This window comes from Carex rostrata, chromosome 26 (assembly GCF_964058835.1).
Source record: "Carex rostrata chromosome 26, lpCarRost1.2, whole genome shotgun sequence".
Classification (NCBI taxonomy): domain Eukaryota; kingdom Viridiplantae; phylum Streptophyta; class Magnoliopsida; order Poales; family Cyperaceae; genus Carex; species Carex rostrata.
The window spans coordinates 2510113-2528962 of record NC_135943.1 but is presented as its reverse complement, the minus strand read 5'-3'; the positions used below and the strand labels follow the sequence as shown (position 1 = coordinate 2528962).

The window sequence follows — 18850 nt, the reverse complement described above, 5'->3', positions numbered from 1 at the left end:
TTTTCTTTTGTTCTGTCATCTTTTCCTAAAACTAAACATGTGTTCAGTTATGTAGTGAAGAAGGAAATTTAAACAAATTTGTTCAAAGATCACTTTCGAGAGATGTAAAATATATGGTTTGATTATTAATTTCCGTGTGAGCAAAACCAAAATGTAATTTTTGGTAGAAGTTTGAATTTGATTTTTTTTTTTTTTTGTGGAAAAGGGTTTTTCCTCTTTACGAGGCTGGTCTATTCTTTTCTTCTAATAATACGGTGTAAATATCATGGCAAATAAAAAGTTTTTCAATCACACTAATTATTTTGTTTTAACTTAACAGGAACTTGAACATATTAGAGGTGGAGAAAATGAATCAACGGAGCCGTGCTTCCGTATTAGGTTTAGCCGCCTCAAGACAGCCAGGATTAAATGCTCAATGCAACATAAGCAATTAGAGGAACTGACAAGTACTTTGAAGGCTACTTTTGAGACCTTAGAGAAAATTGATATTGTTTTTGTAGATCAGTAGTGTTGAAATTAATTTGCAATGATCTTAGTGCGGAATACCAACCAAAAAATAAAAAGAGAGTAGTAATTATGTGTCCCTCTACAGGCTTGGGACTCAGCAAGCATGCAGTTAATACCTATGAAGGAAATATGATGGAGGGCTTACTGATCATGACAAAACTTTTGTGATGTTAAAAATGAACTTCTGATGATAGTTGTTTTGTTATCCTTTGCGTTGCATTAAGACTTGTAATATATTTAGGTTCCATATAATAATAGTGGGTGCTACCTAAACAGTTTAATAAGCTGGGTTTTTTCTTTTTTCTTTTTTTTTTCTTTTTTTTCTTTTTTTTTTCTTTTTTTTTTAATGGGCCAAGGATGCCACTCTCAGACTGAGATTAGGACTTGTAATAGTTTCTTCTGTTTCTAATGAAAAGGACATTACATGCCTTTTTTCCAACAAAAAAATACAAAAAGAGTAATAATGTGTGCATGCCCTAGCCCCCAGAGAGTATGTGAGCTCTTTGCACTTACAAGTGGGCCCTTGTAAGGCCTCCTTCATGTTACCTCAATTTGGCATTATATATTATTGTAGGGCATGTTAGTTTGTCACAGAATTGTACATGATAGAATTTAATAGGAATAAGAATCCAGTTTTAAAAAAATGGAAACCTACGAGTACAGATACGCACGGAGCATTATGTGAGCTCTTTACACTTACAAGTGGGCCCTTGTAAGGCCTCATTAATGTTACCTTAACCTGATATTATATATTATAGTAGGACTCGCTAGTTTGTCACGGAATTGAGTGAGATGAAATTTGACAGGAATGAAAATATACTTTCGAAAAAGTTAAAAGTGAGAACCCAAGAGTATGGATATTCAATTGATTAATTATGAAAATGTGTTAAAATGAATGTTTGATTGTACTATGAGATTAGTTGTGTGAAATCTTATTTTTCTTTCTAAGATGTTTGATATTATACAATTATTTTTATTAATAAAATTATAATAATACAATTACATAAAAAAATAAATAGATGAAACATTTCTCAAAAAAAAAATTACTATAGAATATTATCTTTTATTAATGGACCAAAGATATGTTCTTACATTTCAAATCCTTTCAAGTGATAATTCCCTTCTTTGCCATGCAAAGTTCGATTCAAGGTAAAAGTATCGACAGACAATAAACAGACCGAGCCCTAAAAAGTTCTCACAAAAAAAAAATGCCTCTCATCCAATAAGACCCGTGAATAGGAGCTGGATATCCTCGGATTAATCGGACACACGGATAACCTTACAACAAAAAGCAATACAGTGGCCTTCATTGAGCTGATTTCTTCAAGCTAATAGGTGATTCAAAAAGGTTGCCTTGTAATTGGAGTTGTTCGAAACCTATTAGGAACGCTCATCAAAGAGGTTCATAAACTAATTTCAAGTTTAATTTCACAACTCATACGATATCTTTTTTTCCCTAATTGAACTCCAAACAGGATTTCCTTCAACAAACACAAGAGACAACTGCCACCAACTAATACCATTTAAAGTAGCAACTTTCAAACAGGAAACAGAACAAAACATCACCAGAATAACGATCCTCTAAAATGTCCCTCTGATCCAAGTCACAAAATGTTATATTGCCCTTGCATGACACATCATACCATCAGGACCCTGTCATGTCAGTTTCATTGGCCACAACAGAAGTGGTGGGTCCCTCTAAAGGGTCCATTGGCAACACAGCATCACTTGGATCCACACTTCCTTCTCCCCTGTCTATGCCTGGCAAATAATTGAACAGAACAAGAATTAGGTCTTGTGACTACATTGTTTTCAGATTGCCAAAAGGCAGCCCTTCATAATCCAGCCATTTCTCTATGCCGATTGTTTACCCTTCTAAGCCTAAATATTCCCACATTTCTTACAGAAACAATCCCCACCCCTCACCCCCAAACACACACACGAGAAAAATAAATGTTTATATGTAAATAAACAAAAAGTAAAAGGAAAAAAAGCTGTACACCAGCCCCAATATCTTTTTTTTTCATTTTAATAAGGAAAATAACAAAACGAATGATTCACAGTCTATCTTCCTTGCAAATAAATTAAATTAGTATAAAATTTCCATTCCAGCTCCCTTCTCCGAGAGGCATTTTAGTCTACCTTTTTTCATAAGATCTCTACATAGGCAGTTTGTATATCTAATACGGATGAGATTCTGAAAGCAAACCTGTTGTGTTGGTAACAGTATTTGATGCCGACAGTCGCAAAGCAGGTAAAGGAGATGCCCTGGAAATACCAGGAAGTCCCTTCCTTCTTCTTAGCTGCACTCACCACCATATTTTTCCAGGTCAGTAACCAAAGCTATTCATAAAACCTAGCAAACTTCAACAAGAGTTGAAAAGATTTACTTTTTACCTTCTTTTCTTCACAGTACTTGACCACTGCAGATATGTTACAATACTGGCCCCTAATTAAAGCATATGCCCACAGCAGAAGCTTATCAGGAACACTGAGGTCTATGTTTCCCGCATCTTCAACTGGTTCCTTCACTTGTCCCGTACTCGTTGGAACAGCTGGAGGTGCCAAAACAGTATATAAGTGTATCCCAGAGGGGAGGGTCCCACAAATGCTCTCCCGGTAGAAGTTATAACAAGACCTCATCAACTTAATTGCCTCCTTCATTTTCTCTTCTGCCACCTGCCTGATTTGCAAGTTACTAATTCTGAGTAGATTTTCATACAAGTTCATGTCAATACCTCTTGACATTGCTGGCCCAGTGGGCCTTGACATCAGGAGCTCATCAGGCTGGAGGTTGGCGTAGAGAATGAGGCCATTTTCTGACACAGGGGCCCGGTTATCATTATGGTTGGTCTGAGCTGTCTCAGGAACAGCGCTGATTGATGCAAGTTTCATTAAAAGGCACCAGCACCAGGAGAAAGAAGCAAGCTTGCTGACTTCTATTAAGTTGTTGTTGGAGAATTTGGGGTAATTGATATGCTTTTGGATTTTTTCATTTATCAATTCAAGTTGATCAAGTTGGAGTTTTCTCTCCAACACCTGGATGTACTGGTGGATATATCTGTAACATGACAAGCAATAAGAAATAATATTTATGTGACACAGTGGTATGAACATACATTCATCTGCCTTGGAAAAATCAGAATACCCACATTCTTATTTCAGGAATTCGAACCAAGCAAGAAAAAATTGCTAATACCATTACATATGTTATTATACCTGGTTGTTATGGTATTACAACAGATGGGCTAGTTTCTCTCTTTTGGTACCTTTTGCTTGGAAATTAGTATTCAATGCTGAAATGAGCCTTAATATATTTACCCCTATAACAAAATTAAGCCAATATTAACAGTTACATATTTCTTTTGTTCAACTGTTAATTTTTGTTCCAAAAGAGAACTTGATTTAAGGAGATTACCCAAGGAGATTAATTTCTGACAGATCTGGACAAATCACTTCGGGTAGACTGCCAATGTCACCCCACAATCTCACATTCTCCATAAGAGCAGTGAACATTCTCCCCAATAGCTGCTCGACAGAAGCAGCATCCTGTGCATTTTGCATTGCAGAAGCAAGCACTTGGATATACTTGCCTAGGCCAACTGGAACAAGGTCCCCTATGCACACAGAAAACTGCATAAAATGAAGTCATGCATAAGATCCATTAGGATATTACATTGGCATAAAAACTAAGATGCACACAAACAAAATTCCAACTAAAGCTGTTCTTTCCATAGTTGCTAGAGGTGATGTATCCTATATGAAGATTGGAATGATTTTCAAGTTTATCACCACAAATAGCGATATATCAAATTTAAGTAACAGTGGAGAATGAAAAATATCTTACATACCCTTCTAGAACACAGTAACTACTGCATGTATAATTTCTCTCTGTTTTATGGGAGTATTTTGAAGTGAAGTAGAGTTTTTAAAATAAGAGGACAAAACTTCGAATTTATTTTACTTCCATTTATTTTATTTTTTGCAGGACTCGGTGTGATATCAGATATTTTGTATTGGTTTATGTGATATTTATCAATGCAAGGGCATATATCACGTTCTGATTTTGATGGAGTACACAAGATCTTAGCAATTTACGAATTATCAGACATACAAGAAACAGTGCCCCCAACAAGTCATGGCCCATATGGTCAAAGCAGTAAGGTACGGAACCAACTAGTACTTTAACCAGTGTGTTGTGTTGAGATTTATCTAGTAACGAGTATTACTGATACCTTTTTATCAGTACAAAGATGGGTATAGGCCTGCTCTAGAGTACACACGTCACCAGTTCTCTCCAAGAGGTTAAAGTAAAGCAGCAAGTACTTCCTGATACAAGTGACGAACTTGCGGGAACTTTCTGATAAGCTAGGCCTAAGGTTTATCTTGCCCCCACTAACACTTATATTCTTCCTCCTGTGAATACAAAAACCACAAGAGAAAAAAATGTAGAAGCTATTTTTCCAATAGTACACTAGGTCAAAAATGTACTGCTGCGTTTATACAAATGAAAAAAACTATAAATGAAAAGACTCGCACTCCTAACTTCAATAATATATCAAAAATATTTTATAAACTTTTCCATTTTTGTATTCTTTTACTTTTGAAAATATTACCTTCCTTTTCTGGCCATCGCATCAATTTCCCACATATTTATCGCAAAAGAAGTTCGTGAAGACTTGAAGCAGAATGACAGCTCGTCTCTGGCTCTCTCTAAATCGCCTAGATCTCCCCTCTTATACAGCCCTTGTGCAATCTTATATTTAGCCTTGTGGAAGTGCTTAAGTTCTCCTTGCACACAACTCCCTAAGGCTAACAGGCAATCATTGTAAAGGACACTCCAAGCCTTCTCAATTAATTCTAGACCCAAATCTCCTCCATCTTTGGGCAAATCAATCATTTCGTCGTTGCATTTTGAGGGGTCGAGATTGTCTTTTTCCCATCCAAGCATGGCACAGATGGCTTCCTTCGCAGATTCGTTATAGGCATAAGAAGCGACTGTCTGCAAAAAAAAAAAAAAAAATGATGCAAGAAAATGAAATAATAAAAAGCAAGGATGGTCCAATTTTGGTGGAAGTACTTGGTGCTGGTCAATTTACAGATAACATTCTTCATTAGTTATAATAAAGATATGAAAACAACCATGATTTGAAACTGCCGCCATTATTATTTAACTTCTTATTGGCATGAGCCTTGTTGGTCCACAAGTGGCCCAATTTCTGTTTTTTCCTTTTCTTTTCCATGTCACGTGTCAGTTTCATGCTGGTAATGCAATTCTTAAATATAAAATGAAACAAACCTGTATCACATAAGATTGTTTGCCATGGGTATAAAGCAACTTCAGACGTGACGCATGAAGCCTATAGAAAGGGTCAACTGCAGTTGGTTTTAACTCTCTAGCTTTCGAGTAGTACCAAAATGCTTTGGCAGAAGGGCGCCCCAACTTTTCACAAAGCTTTCCCAGGTAAAGGGCATGGAGCCACTCTGGACTGGAATTTGGTTTATGGAGGGAAATAGAAGAATTGTTAAAACAAACCTTGAATATCCCACTAGCTTTTTGAAGTGCGAAATAACAAAACACGAAGGGGCATTTTAGTCATTCATATACCGAGTTAACGGGGCCAATTGTTTAGGATGAAACATAAAGTGTGGAGGGGACCAATTAGGGGTTATGATCAGAGAAAAAGGAAAACGAGTCGAAAGAATGTACCTGAGAGCAAAAGCCTTCTCAAAATGCTTCATTGAACTCTGACAAAATGCCAACCATTCGGCATCCTTGGTGAGCACCAGAGATCTTTGATCGTAAAATGGCACAGCATTATGCAATACGTCATAATATCCAAGTGCCAATAACTCATTTGTTTGGCTCTGTAAAAAAGCAAAGGTAATAAATGATTATTATTATTATTTAGCTTTCACCTTCAGATCAGGACCATCTGAAACTAAAAACAATTGAAAACTACAAACGATGGATAGAGGTACCTCGTCAGAGGAAGTACTTGCTAGGGTTAAAGTTATAAGCAAGCATCGTCTACTGCGCCTTCTCCCTGCCTGAACCCTTTGATGCAGAGCAGCCTGCTTTCTCCAATCAGAAATGCTCATGCATTTGCTGCCGTCATTCAACAGCAGGTCCACTTCCTGCAAGTCAGGTTACAAGATGGTCATCACATTTCCAAATTCAGATGGCCTGCATCAAAAATTAACACAAGATTTTCCCAGCTCGAAAAAGCATTTAAAAGAATTGGGTAAACAAAGACCTTGTGGCCTGTGGGCATACACTTGAGAGATTCTATATATATAGAAAGCTATCAAATCTGAAACCAAATAGTTTATCTTACCCAAACAGTAAAAGATATTAGCCAAGTAATACCTCATCATAAATATTTGCAAGTTTCTGCCAGCTCTCAAAATGTAAGGGATTGTAGAGCAGGTCATACTTGAAGAAATTTGCATTTTGCTCCACAAAATCTTCCCCTTCCTTTTGCAGCACAAACCCAGCATATTTCTCTGCAGCACTGGCATCTTCAGCTTGTGCAATGAAGTAATAAAGGTTACTGTAGACCTCCGAATAAGGCTCAGAGCTGAAATTAATTTATAAATCCAAAGCTATTGTTAATTTCTTTGGAAACTTAATTTTGGAAAAGCAATAAATGGAATAAATAATTTAACTTACAAAATTTAACAACATGACAAAAGCAAAGATTTTTATAATTGCCATCGTTCACATTCAAGACAACCACCCCCCCCCCCCCCCCCCAATATAACCTAGCTAAAAATTGAGACTGAGAAGTTAGACCCAGGCTTCATGATTGTGGTTAGAACACTTGAGCGCAGGCCAAGCACTCTGTGAATAAATCAAGTTCGATAGTATAATTTATACCGGAGATACTAGGGGTCTGCCACCAAGTTTTGATTGCACCGAATACCGTATATATCCCTCAAAAAATCTGTAAACTATTAACAAATTTTTCCATCGAATATTATTGTTATGATATTCTACCCAATACCGCAAATAAACATTGCGCTATTGGTTTCACTACAAATTAAGGGCCTCGAAATACAATAATGTGGATGAATATTTTTTGCACTCTCAAAACCTACCAAAACAATGTTTGCAACGGGACGTGCTTTTGCAAGAATATAAAATATGATATATATCAGATTCAACAATTCAGTATTATCATGGGAACTCCAGATTGGGTTATTAGTGGGAAAATTTTGATAATATCAACTGCCACCACGATGATGCAGCATTAGATCCTTCCTTTATTAACGGACGCATTCCTCTAATTATACTATTTTGTGATTATTCAAGAAAGGATAAAGAAATCCACCAACCCATTCTCAACTAAACTTCATCTGCATGAATCAAGGTATGTGGTATGCGTTGCTCCCCTCATTTGACTAGAGGTATACACTACATGCCTTTTTGATTGGTTAAAAATTGACTTGTCATGCATTTATTATTGAATATATAATGCATGCATTTGTTAATATGTTTGATACAGAAATATTGAAAAATTTATCTGCATTTGTTTAAACCATACTCAATGCACAGTAGGCCACTAAATATATTCTTATTGCATACATTTACGAGCTTGTTTTCTACTGTTGTCTGCATGAGGAACGGCAAGGTAAGATTGCAGCTGGTGAACTGCTTCATCAATATCAAAATTTGAATAGAGATCAAATTTCCTAATTTAAATGGCATCTTGCCTGGGACGTATCTTAATATAATCTGCCCATTAATTTATGAATGCTGACTGTTTATATCATATCTGCTAAATTTGCATTGTTATCTACTTAAAATTTTATAGCATCAAAATTATTATCCATCCACCATTGTATAAAGTTGAAATAATAATATCTAGCAATGTCACAAGTCAACAATAGAGCTTGAATGGAACTGGACTTAAAACTCCAGATAAAGCGAGGTAATCCAAGGTTTGAGCATGCTTTGACCTTACTAATAAATAGCCTAACGATAGCTGTGCTCGCTCAAGCTCATCTCCATTATAGAATTTTAATCCTAATCGTGTTGTATGAAGATACTTTTGTTGTGTCTGGGGTGTATCACCAAAAGGAGGTATGACAGATACTCAGCTAAATTTATTAGGAGATATGACACTCAATGGGATCTAACAAGACATACACTAACTAATAATATCAGCATGGCACAAACTAAATAAAAACCTCAAATACTTTTAGCCACATTACACTCCCTTAAACACAGAGATCTTTGCATTAGGAAATGGCTACAACAACAACCGTAACCTACATGATGTCACTATATTGGAACTACAGATACAATAAGCAACCTGCTAGTAAATAACAATCAGAATCCAAGAACAAAAGGTATTTTCTCAATATTATCCCTCTTGATAGCCCAAAATATTGATGCCCTTCAGTTTCAAGTTTCTCATGTCATAAAAGAACAACCACTAAGCCTTTTTTTTATCCCCAATTAGTTAAGAAAAAACAGAGAGGAGGAAAGCAAGCTACCCATCCTTAAAAGAATATGTTTGAACTGTGGGGCACTTATTAACTGTATAGAGCATTTCAATGCTGAAAGGTTTGTAAGATTTCTCATTTCTACAGGGAGGATGTTATTTTCAGGTTCTGAAAGGATGATGCCCAATTTTAAAAAAGTAAAAAGTACATGATGGTCTCTTCCATTACTGCAAAGTATTTCTACAACAACACAAAGCAGCCTGATAAGTAAAAGTCTTAAGGATCAAACCTAGAAGAGGATAGCTTTTCTAGTGCCTCAGATCTCTGTCCATCAGGGAAAAGAATATTTATGATGGCCTCCCTGCCACCATTAAATTCATATATTTCCAGGAGCTGCTTTTCACAACAATCCGAACCATCTAAGAACTTGTCGATTGCATTGCTAGACAGCATTTCATTTGGCGGCTGAGGAAAGTGCTTGTGTATGGCCCTCAGTACCCTCCTCAGTTTGATCAAACCTGATTTCTGAAAGGAATAACAACAACAAATGGGTAAACAACAAAACAGGTTAACCTTGATAGGCCAAGGGATGATTGCAACTCCAGTAGCGATGGTTAAGGTTGAGTCATATTCAAATAACTTGGCATTTACCCAAGTCTGAACCAATGGTTCAACCATTTGTTTTGGGTTTCATTTTTGCTTAATTGAGGTTTAGTGCAGTATGAAGTCTAGCCTTAACAGTTAACACCATATCCTGAAGGTTGAGGGCACTCATATACTTACAGGAAATTCCTTGGCATATGGCAGGATATACTGAAAGAGGTCAGCACAATGCTCCTTGGTGCTGTAATCCCCACGACCAGTATTTTTATGCTTGACCAGACCTTCACTCGTTGAATCTGGGTTCATGTTTATCCCGTAAAGGCAGAAGATGCTCTGACTCAAGGCAGTGCCAATGTCCGATTCCTCAAAATCATCTTTGGGTTGCTCATTACTAGAGGCAGCTTCCTCTATCCCTGTAGAAAAATCCAACCATTTAAGATGTTAAAATCTCAGATAACCTACAAGTAACTAAGGTTCTAATCATTCTTATTCCTATATTTATGTCAAAGAAACCATACCATGAAGAACCTTTAATTTGGCATCTAGTGTCAGAAGGTGATGGATTGCAAACTTCAGAAAAGTCCCTTCCTCGCCTTTGTAATCTTTACCAGCACAGCAAAGCCCACAGTCAGCGAGTATATCATGCACCAGGACAATAAGGTCAACCTGTATTCAACATAAGATGAGAACATAAAGTTTGAAACTGTGAATCTAGGACTCCTTGATCCTAGCAAAAATGTCACTGTCACGGATGCTGCCAACTAAAAAAATACATGTCTAAGAAACACTGAAAATAGCACATATAACAATCTCCCCATTAACTTCAAAAGATACTCACCAACATCACAAATTAAACTCTACATAAAAGATAAACAAATTGTATCATCTGCAATAGTATTGTATCACATTTCAGGAATTGTATGATTCAACTACATCTTCAATCACAAAAAAAAAAAAGCATTAAAAAAGCTTTCTCTAGTGGAAAAAAAAGGCATTACCTGTGCTTCGATAGAGGCAGATGGATCGAGGTGTTGAAGCTTACAGAAGGAACAAGCCGCATCTACAATGCATGCGCTCTCAATCTGTTCTGGGTCTACTGACCTATTGTTAAATGCTGACTGGGTCAGGATACTTCGCATCATAATAAGGAGTAAAGTCTGAATCTCCGCTATCGTTCCCACCAAGGAAGTAAGAACATCCAAGCCAGTCTGCAGATATTGAGAAATAATGAGATTATATTAATGTTATCTCCTGTCAGATTCATCACTGAAGTACCCTACAAATTTTGTAGATCAGCAGAAAATAGATAAGGTGGAAACATATCAAGTTATTACTATAAACACTGCGGCTCAAATGGATACACAACACTCTACAACCATATGGCACCCCAGAAGGGTGCACCAGAGCAGACAGACATTTGGTATTAAAGGTATGGACATGGACACCACTGAGTTTATAACCAAAAAAAGGAGAGAGCTAAAAAGTAGAAAAACCTAAAGATGGGGAGCGTTAATTCAAATAGGAAACCCCAGATAAAAGCGAACGTAATCTAAGAAATGAAAAGAGTTAAAGAAATTATCAGGCTTCTAAATAGCTAGCTATAGCGGCGCTATAGCTTTTCCGGACCATAAACGCTAAGCTATGAGATAAAATTGCGCTAACTCAGCTACGACCGCTATAGCTATAATAGCTGACCGCTATTACCGCTATATAAGACCCGCTATAGCTACCGCTATGCTACATGGTTTTTTTTTTTTGCAATTTATATGGACTTCTGTACTTCTATTCTTATTTCTAATGCTACATGGTCTTCTACGATAAGTATACTAAACCAAACTATATGCTTCTATTTTTATTTGTGATTTATTCTATCATTCTATATCGAGAAATATTCAAATACTAATTATTCATTTTGATTACTCTTTTTATAGTATTCGTTTGTAAAATTATTATCGTTCGTTTCAATTGAAAGCTGATTTTGATTATTATTATAATTATAAAATGTTTAAATATGTATATTGACTTCATTTACCTTATAAAATTAATTGCTCTTTGTCTATTATAATATGTAATACCATGAAGTATAAACTATTAAATAATGTTACTTTTTAGATTTTTTTTCATTCTTATTTGCGTAATTGATAAAAAGTATAGACTTAGATTAGTTGTCATTTAGTTGTTACATAAATTCTCTAATATTGATTATGTTGATAATTAGTAGAAATATATAATATAAAGTTTGAAAAGGAAAAATCGCTATGTGTGATAGCTTCCGCTATAGCTACGCTATTCGCAATAGCTTTTTTTTTTGGTCTCCCCGCTATGCCGCTATAATCGCTATTTAGAACCTTGGAAATTATTGAAAATTGCAGATAAGTTATAAGCTTATCTTACAGAGAAATCACTCTTGTCAATGGAGGTTTTAATCAGACCCGTGATTTTTGATATATCCCGGATAACTCCAACAATCCTTTCGACTGGGTTTGACTTCAAAGTTTCCACAATTTCAGAACAAGGACCTCTTTTGTTCATAACAGAAAAGGCTCTGAGCAGTTGTAGCTTTCGCTTGTGAGCCTCCAAATACATCTTCAGATTCAATCTCTCTTCCTTTTCACATGCCGATATTAACAAATCTAGTGCAGAGATCTCCAGTGCAACAGCATCTGGGTCCCATTTGAAATCGTCCTTGATTGAGAGCAGGAGAGGAGAGAGCACATTAATACACTGGGAGTTTGACAGCCTTCTCAATTCTCTATTGTCATTCTTGAGTAGAAAGTCTAGCTGTATGGAGTATACTTCAAGAGTTATCCTCTCCGGAGTAAGCCACTTCTCAATCTTGAAGTTAGGTGAGAAGAATGGTTCCTTTAGGTAAGAGAGGGCGCTATTAAAATGCCCAAGAGCTCTCTCTTTGTCACCCTCAGAGAGAGACAAGCAACCACGTATCCAGCAATAGCGGGCCCAGAAAGATGTGAGATCTTCAGAAGTCCCTCCATTAGAAAGAAAATCTGTCATCACCATACATGTATGGTAATTTGATTGAGACAAGAACTCTTCGCGTCTCATTTTGTTACCAGGATGTGATCCCAGGTCAAAACATACCTCGGCAAGATAAAGATGGCAGCGTGGGGTCTGATCCTGATGCCACTGCCTAGTCATTTGCTCCAATTCGGGTAATTTAATGAAATAATCCCCAAAGTTGAGATGCAGGTCGGCAATCTCCTCTAGCAACAAGCTGCCTAGTTGACTAGCATTGCAGTGTTCGGGAATTGACCCTATGAACTGCTTGATATCACTAGCAACAAGCTCAGGTGTGTACAATGAAAGAGCTGCGAATTGGTTGCTAGAACAGGTAGAGTCAACCTCTTTGTTCAAACTGGTTTCTTTGCTTATAAACTGTTCAAGCTTCCGGAAATTATCATGTCTGTCCATTCCAGGTACCCATAAAACTTTACCTCTTTTTTGGCTCCCACTCCTTGTGTTACACCTCTCATGAGACTGTGGTCCCTTTCCTGGGACACTTGATTCCTCTTTTGCATCACCTGCTTCATTGGATGTGCCTCTGTCTATGCAAATTATTACCCTCTGCAAAGAAGGCACATCGATTGCTTTTAGGACATCAACGGTTTTCTCAACAAGGGCCGACCATGTCAAATCTGTCAATTGCAGATGCATGTCCTGTCAATGCAAAAAAGCAAAAATTAATAAAAACAAGGGTTAGGAATTTAGATAGTACTTCGAACAAAGAAAAATCTTCTGAAAGTTTTGGTCTATATTCATCATTGTGGCTAAAAGCTACAAGGAAATGACAAGAAAAATGCTGTATCGGCAAAATTTAAAAAAACAACAGGAAGCTTCCTAATATTGAAAACAGTAACAAAACAAAAGCAAAATCAAGTTTAACAGGGAAAAGCAATCCTTGGCCAAAATCGAGTTAATTCCCTGCCTAAGTAATTTAACTTGTTGTCGACAACATATATTAATATTCAATTGTGCACTATTTAAGAGACTACTTGAAAAAAGCTTGGGTCAATCCAATGCTTTATTGTTGCTAGATTTTTTTTGACACCTTGCCTATACCAACTTGACTAAAAGAGCATATGATTCTTTCAAACCGAATTGCCCAACTGAACATGTTGTAGAATAGGCATTAGACTAATTTATCAAAAATCATCTATTTGAACTTTATCAGATTATATCTGTTTGGATCTCTATGGGGTAACATCTTTTGCATTATTTTTGTAGTTCCTGGACTAGATTGGTGAGCAGTTTCCATGGATTACCTGTCTAATCCTTTCTGCGGGGATGTTGGGGATATCGGACTTTCTCTTAAAGTTCAGTCTAGGATGTTTTGGCTCAAGTTGGCCAAAACCAGAAAGTCCCAGTTCAGTCCCCTCAATTGTACTCTTCACATGCAAAGCGCGGATATGACCAGGCCACTTATTGAGCAATTGCTTTGCTAGACCAAGGCACTGCGCCTCATCTCCAATGGCAATTAATACTTCCATGAGTTTCTCCATACAAATGCCTGCAGGAAGATTATTATCTACCAACATCAATCACAAGTATGGTACCTTAATTTAATCCTAACATCAATCTTTACACATTCCAGTTTGGAGATTCAGTTAGGGCTCAAGATTTCAACAACAAATATGTCAAATTTATATCTAAAGGCTAGTTTGGGTGCAATTGTGACTACTACACAATGTTGTTTATTTAATTTCAAACTGCCAACATTTATTCAGTGTCAACCGGATGTTTTTCTTCTTCTTTTTTTATACAATGTCTTTGCACACACAAGTTCCAATGGGCCATATGGAAATGACGACACAGAAGCTCGAAATGGTGCCAGAATTAAAAAAAAAAAAAAAAAATAGTACCATGAAAAGATGACAAAAAAAAAAACTTTGCATAATAGGGTGACAAAGAACAGAAGAACATATAAGATGCTCACCATTGGTTGGGCTGACTCTGAGCCCTTGTTCAAAGGCAAAACGTGCCATGCTGAGTGAACCCATGGAGCAAGACAGGGTGCCAAATTGGTTCCACAGAACCACATCGTCCCCATCGAGTTCAGCAGCTTGAAGAAAGCATTTCATAGCACTTTCATTATGCTCCGGTCCTAGCTTAATGTAGACATCAGCTAGGTTCTTGAAACACAGGAACCTAGAAAAGACCCAGCGTTAGCATGGTTTAACAAGAGGGAAATTCCAAGGTCCTTAGCTGTGACTAATTAGTAAAGCTCAATTGTTGCTTTTCCTGGATCTATTTTCTCTTTTGGGGTGTAAAATGCAAACATGCTACGCTGTATTGGCTCTGTTGTAACTTTTGGGTCCATTTAAGCCACAGCTCACCTGTTCCACATTTTTTTTTAAATGAGGAAAGGCGTGATCAATAGGAGATTCTTCCAAATTAACAGCACTTCATTTACGCTTACACAAACAATTAACAATTCCTAGCTATTTTTCGAGCCTACTAGATTGTAATGTGAACAATCTCATCTTAACTAAGGGGAAATCTGTAAATTTTAGACTTGCTTTGTTTCAATAAAATAAAACATACATTTAACAAATCATGCAGATTTCCCAAAAAAATAAAGAGCAAAGGCAAATTCTAATGTATGAAAAAGAAATCCTATGCCCTATTAAAAAAAAAAAATTCTGCATTATAACTATGATTCAGTTAAATTCTAATTATCTGCTCTTTTTATGAGCCAATAAGATCCAACTATTATTGACTAACCTTAATTCTCGTAGACGAGGACCTTCACCATTATCCTCAGCTTGAATATTTGATATCAGTGGGTCACTTAATGCTTCTTCGAGCAGTTCCCGAGCCCTGGTGTATTCTTTATCTATGATCTTTCGGAGAGACTCGTGATACTTCTCAGACAGATGATATTCCTGAAATATGCCAGGCAACTTTTAATTTTGAATTAATGAATCAGAACACTCTATTAACTTGATATTACAGTTTCTCTCATAACAACTCAACAATTCGGTCTGTGTATCTGAACCAATTTAATGCGAGTCATTGATCAACAACATACTGCATACCATTGCAATCGCTGCTTGGGTGATGCAAAAGGGACTGTGTTCTCGTCAATACAAAATTTAAACTATGTGCTTAATCGGCCAGAAGTGAAAAGAAATAATAAAAAGTTTTGGCAAATAATAAGAAATATTAAAAATAAAAAACAAACAGAAACTCAGTTGTAGGGAATTTTAATGTTGTAATTCCATGACAAAACAATCACCACAACAACAAAAGGTTCATTTTAGATCTAGATTTTACGGATTCCAATAGTAAAAGTGGATAAAGAAGGATTTAATTAAAACAAACAACAAGACAAGTAGAATAGTAACCTGGGCTTCCTTGGAAGGCGCAAGGGGCACCGATTCATTGCCAGAGTCTGAGTCGTTGATAGCTGCTATGGTGAACTGCACATAGAAAAAAGATTTCAATTTTGAGCACAGATCAGACTGTATCAGATCGGATTAGATAGAATGACCCAGAGAGAGGTGATAAACCAACCATGGTAAAGGACAAAGGACGTGAGTTATTCTCTTCTCAACTTCTACTTTTCTCTCAATTTTCTCAGGGCACGGCGGAGAGGGAGGAAGGGATGAGAAAGAGAATCAAATCTAGTCGGTTACCAATTTTTATTTCCCAGTGTGGGCCTTATGCAAAGAAGTCCCAGTTTTAAGTTCTTATTATATCCAACCAACATCTATAACATTGCAACCTAATCTACGCGTTCTAATAGATAAAACCAAACCCTAATTGAAAATTTGGGAAAAGTAGATTTCCAATTAATTTTGACAACTTTGCCCCTCAACAACTCCTACTAATATATGTTATTTCAGTTAGCTAATGTAGAAACTAAATTCAAGCACAGCGAAGTATGAGCCAGAGACTAAATAAACTTCGCAGAAAGTTTTGAATAATAAATTCACATTTTGAAGATAAAAAATGACAAAAGTTCTGTCTGATTGATTTCTTTTGAATTGATCTTTTAAATAGCACCGTTATAACCACAGAAATACATACTTGGATGCAAATAACAGAGATCAAGGTGCTTTTTACACAGTTAATAGAAATTGGGTACAAGGTTAATTAGCCAAAAAATATTGTTAAACACGAATATAGTAGAAAGTTGGGTGAAATAGCAAAAGTTCCTAAATTTATTAGATACACTGTATTAGAGCTAATTAAATTTGGTCAATTGTTTCAACTTTTAGCACGGCATTTCTTTCATTGTCATGGATCAAAAACAGAAACAATCTCTAAGTTTTATATTACATACATTGTATCAAACTTTACTGAAATTTGGCTAATTATTCAATTTATTGTTTGCCCTTTCTTTCTCCTTTGGGCCTTGAAACAGAGACCAAATTGCCAGGTGTGTACTTCTTATATTGGCACACTGGTGAACATTTTCTTAAGATCATTTCCTTAAAAGCGCCAAAAGAGTGATGGGTTGGAAAAGCTCAACCCATTTAACTTTCACAACTTTGCCCCCACCTAATAAATATTTGATTTAAAATAGTGAACAATGTTTATGAATATTAGATTAAACTAAATTCCAAAGCAAAATATTTCCGAATAATAATTAGCTGCTTTTAACTAAAACTAAACATTAATTTCAATTCTCTTCCTTGGTCATTTTTATTTCAGCCATTCTTTCTTGCAGTAGAAGATGATATAGATATCTAAAAATTTAGGACTTGTGCAAATTCGATATTGGGTGTGGTTGGCAAGAACCATGACAACTAATTAAACCATCGCATAGGTGTTTGATCATTAATTGCAGTTTACAACTACAATTTGGCCTGTCTTGATAATGTTCACCGCATCCAAGCTTATCCTAAAAACGTCACAGAGATAAGCACCGACCATACAAATATTAGCCATATTCGGTGTTTTTTGCACAAGTGAAAAAAGAATACAGCATATAATTAACCCTATTTGGAATAATTAAATCCATAATAAGAGGATACACAGGCCCAGGCTTCAGCCCTGGCCATGGAATATGGAATATGGAAATTTGTTTAGGTAAAACAAAATATATATAGACGGGATGAAATAATAGCATTAATAAGAAGTAAAAAAAAAATATATATATATATAGATTTGGAGTTAAACTGAGGCAATTTTAAAATCTACTCATATACTCAAAAATATACTAGCTCTCAAGCTAGCCAACTCTGCATAAAACAAGACTTGTTTCCAGACCATTCCCATATCTACAAACTTCTAACTGCCTTCTAGTACCAAAGATACTTTCAGATTTCTATACTCAAAATTAGTAAAACTATACTGGAATTACAAGACATTTACTTTATGCTAGAGGTTCTAGATCTCGATTCCTCTCACTGCCTTTCAATACCAACCAAATCTAATCAAGTCAACATTATTGACAAAAGAACATTGCAGCCAAAGTTCAAAACACGTTCATAATTCATTTAATACGGTAAAACCAAAGCCAAGTAGAACCCTAATTCGAAGTCATTTCCCCCTAATAATTCGAGAGAACTTTCTCTCACAAATTTTAATGGGAATAAATCTACCATCTCTGGCAAATCTTTTGTCGATACCTCTCCATGAAGAAATCTTAGCAAAAGGAAAAAATATCACATACAGAGGCTTACAAGTGTGAGGAACGGTAGGCCGCCGGTTGTTGCGAAGGAGTGAGTCGCAGTGCCTGGGCACCTATCTTACACGCGGATCCCACAAAAGCTTACAGTTGAAGCTGTCGGAGCTCCACGAGACGCAGGTGAGGAGGAAGACGAACCGGAGACTCCAGTTAGTTTTGGCCTTGTGACGACGCATCCTGTAGATACGTCGTCTCTGCGCCACGCCACTGGGCTCCGCCTCCTCCATCGACCTCAGGTTCAGGTTCTCCGCCAACACCATTACCAACTCTAACTCGCTACCGCATTCAGAGTTTGCGAAATGCAGTTTTCGACCTGTACACCGGTTTGGGACGGGAAATTGGGAGAATTGGGAAGGGGGTCCGATTCGAATTCACATCCTCTCCAATACCTGATAAGGGAATCTTTTACAATTACTAGATCTGGACCGTTCTTTTAACTTGACACGAATCTCAAAGCCAAAAATACAGCCCCTTTTATGACCCAAATCCCAAACCGGTTGAGAACTTGAGATTTAATCTCAAACCGTAAATAAGGGTGATCCTCTGCAGTACCGGGGAGGATACGGATTCGTCCGGTTCTCTGATCCAGTGCTGACTAAGTACAATTGGATCTGAATCGTCAGATTTAACTTTGCG

At 36.6% G+C, this 18850-nt stretch overlaps 1 protein-coding gene across 3 annotated transcripts; it reads right to left on the bottom strand.

The window, feature by feature from the left end:
- Window positions 1-1556: 1556 nt before the first annotated feature.
- On the bottom strand, window positions 1557-18534 carry LOC144544492 (calcineurin-binding protein 1-like). 3 transcript variants are annotated; one of them, XM_078293003.1, is made up of 20 exons: window positions 18200-18534; window positions 15924-15998; window positions 15301-15461; window positions 14513-14724; window positions 13842-14086; window positions 11956-13236; window positions 10560-10769; window positions 10080-10227; window positions 9742-9974; window positions 9248-9483; window positions 6878-7088; window positions 6490-6645; window positions 6218-6375; window positions 5807-5996; window positions 5124-5509; window positions 4743-4923; window positions 3926-4140; window positions 2905-3568; window positions 2717-2810; window positions 1557-2268 (listed from the first exon to the last, which is right to left on the bottom strand). In XM_078293003.1, exons 4-20 carry the CDS (start codon window positions 14655-14657, stop codon window positions 2153-2155), a joined length of 4869 nt encoding a protein of 1622 aa, XP_078149129.1. In that variant the 5' UTR covers window positions 14658-14724; window positions 15301-15461; window positions 15924-15998; window positions 18200-18534; the 3' UTR covers window positions 1557-2152. The 3 variants fall into 3 exon arrangements, with proteins under 3 accessions (XP_078149129.1, XP_078149128.1, XP_078149127.1); XM_078293002.1 differs by lacking the exon at window positions 18200-18534 and adding an exon at window positions 16093-17040 and having other exon boundaries at window positions 9742-9966; window positions 10075-10227; XM_078293001.1 differs by lacking the exon at window positions 18200-18534 and adding an exon at window positions 16093-17040.
- Window positions 18535-18850: the final 316 nt, after the last annotated feature.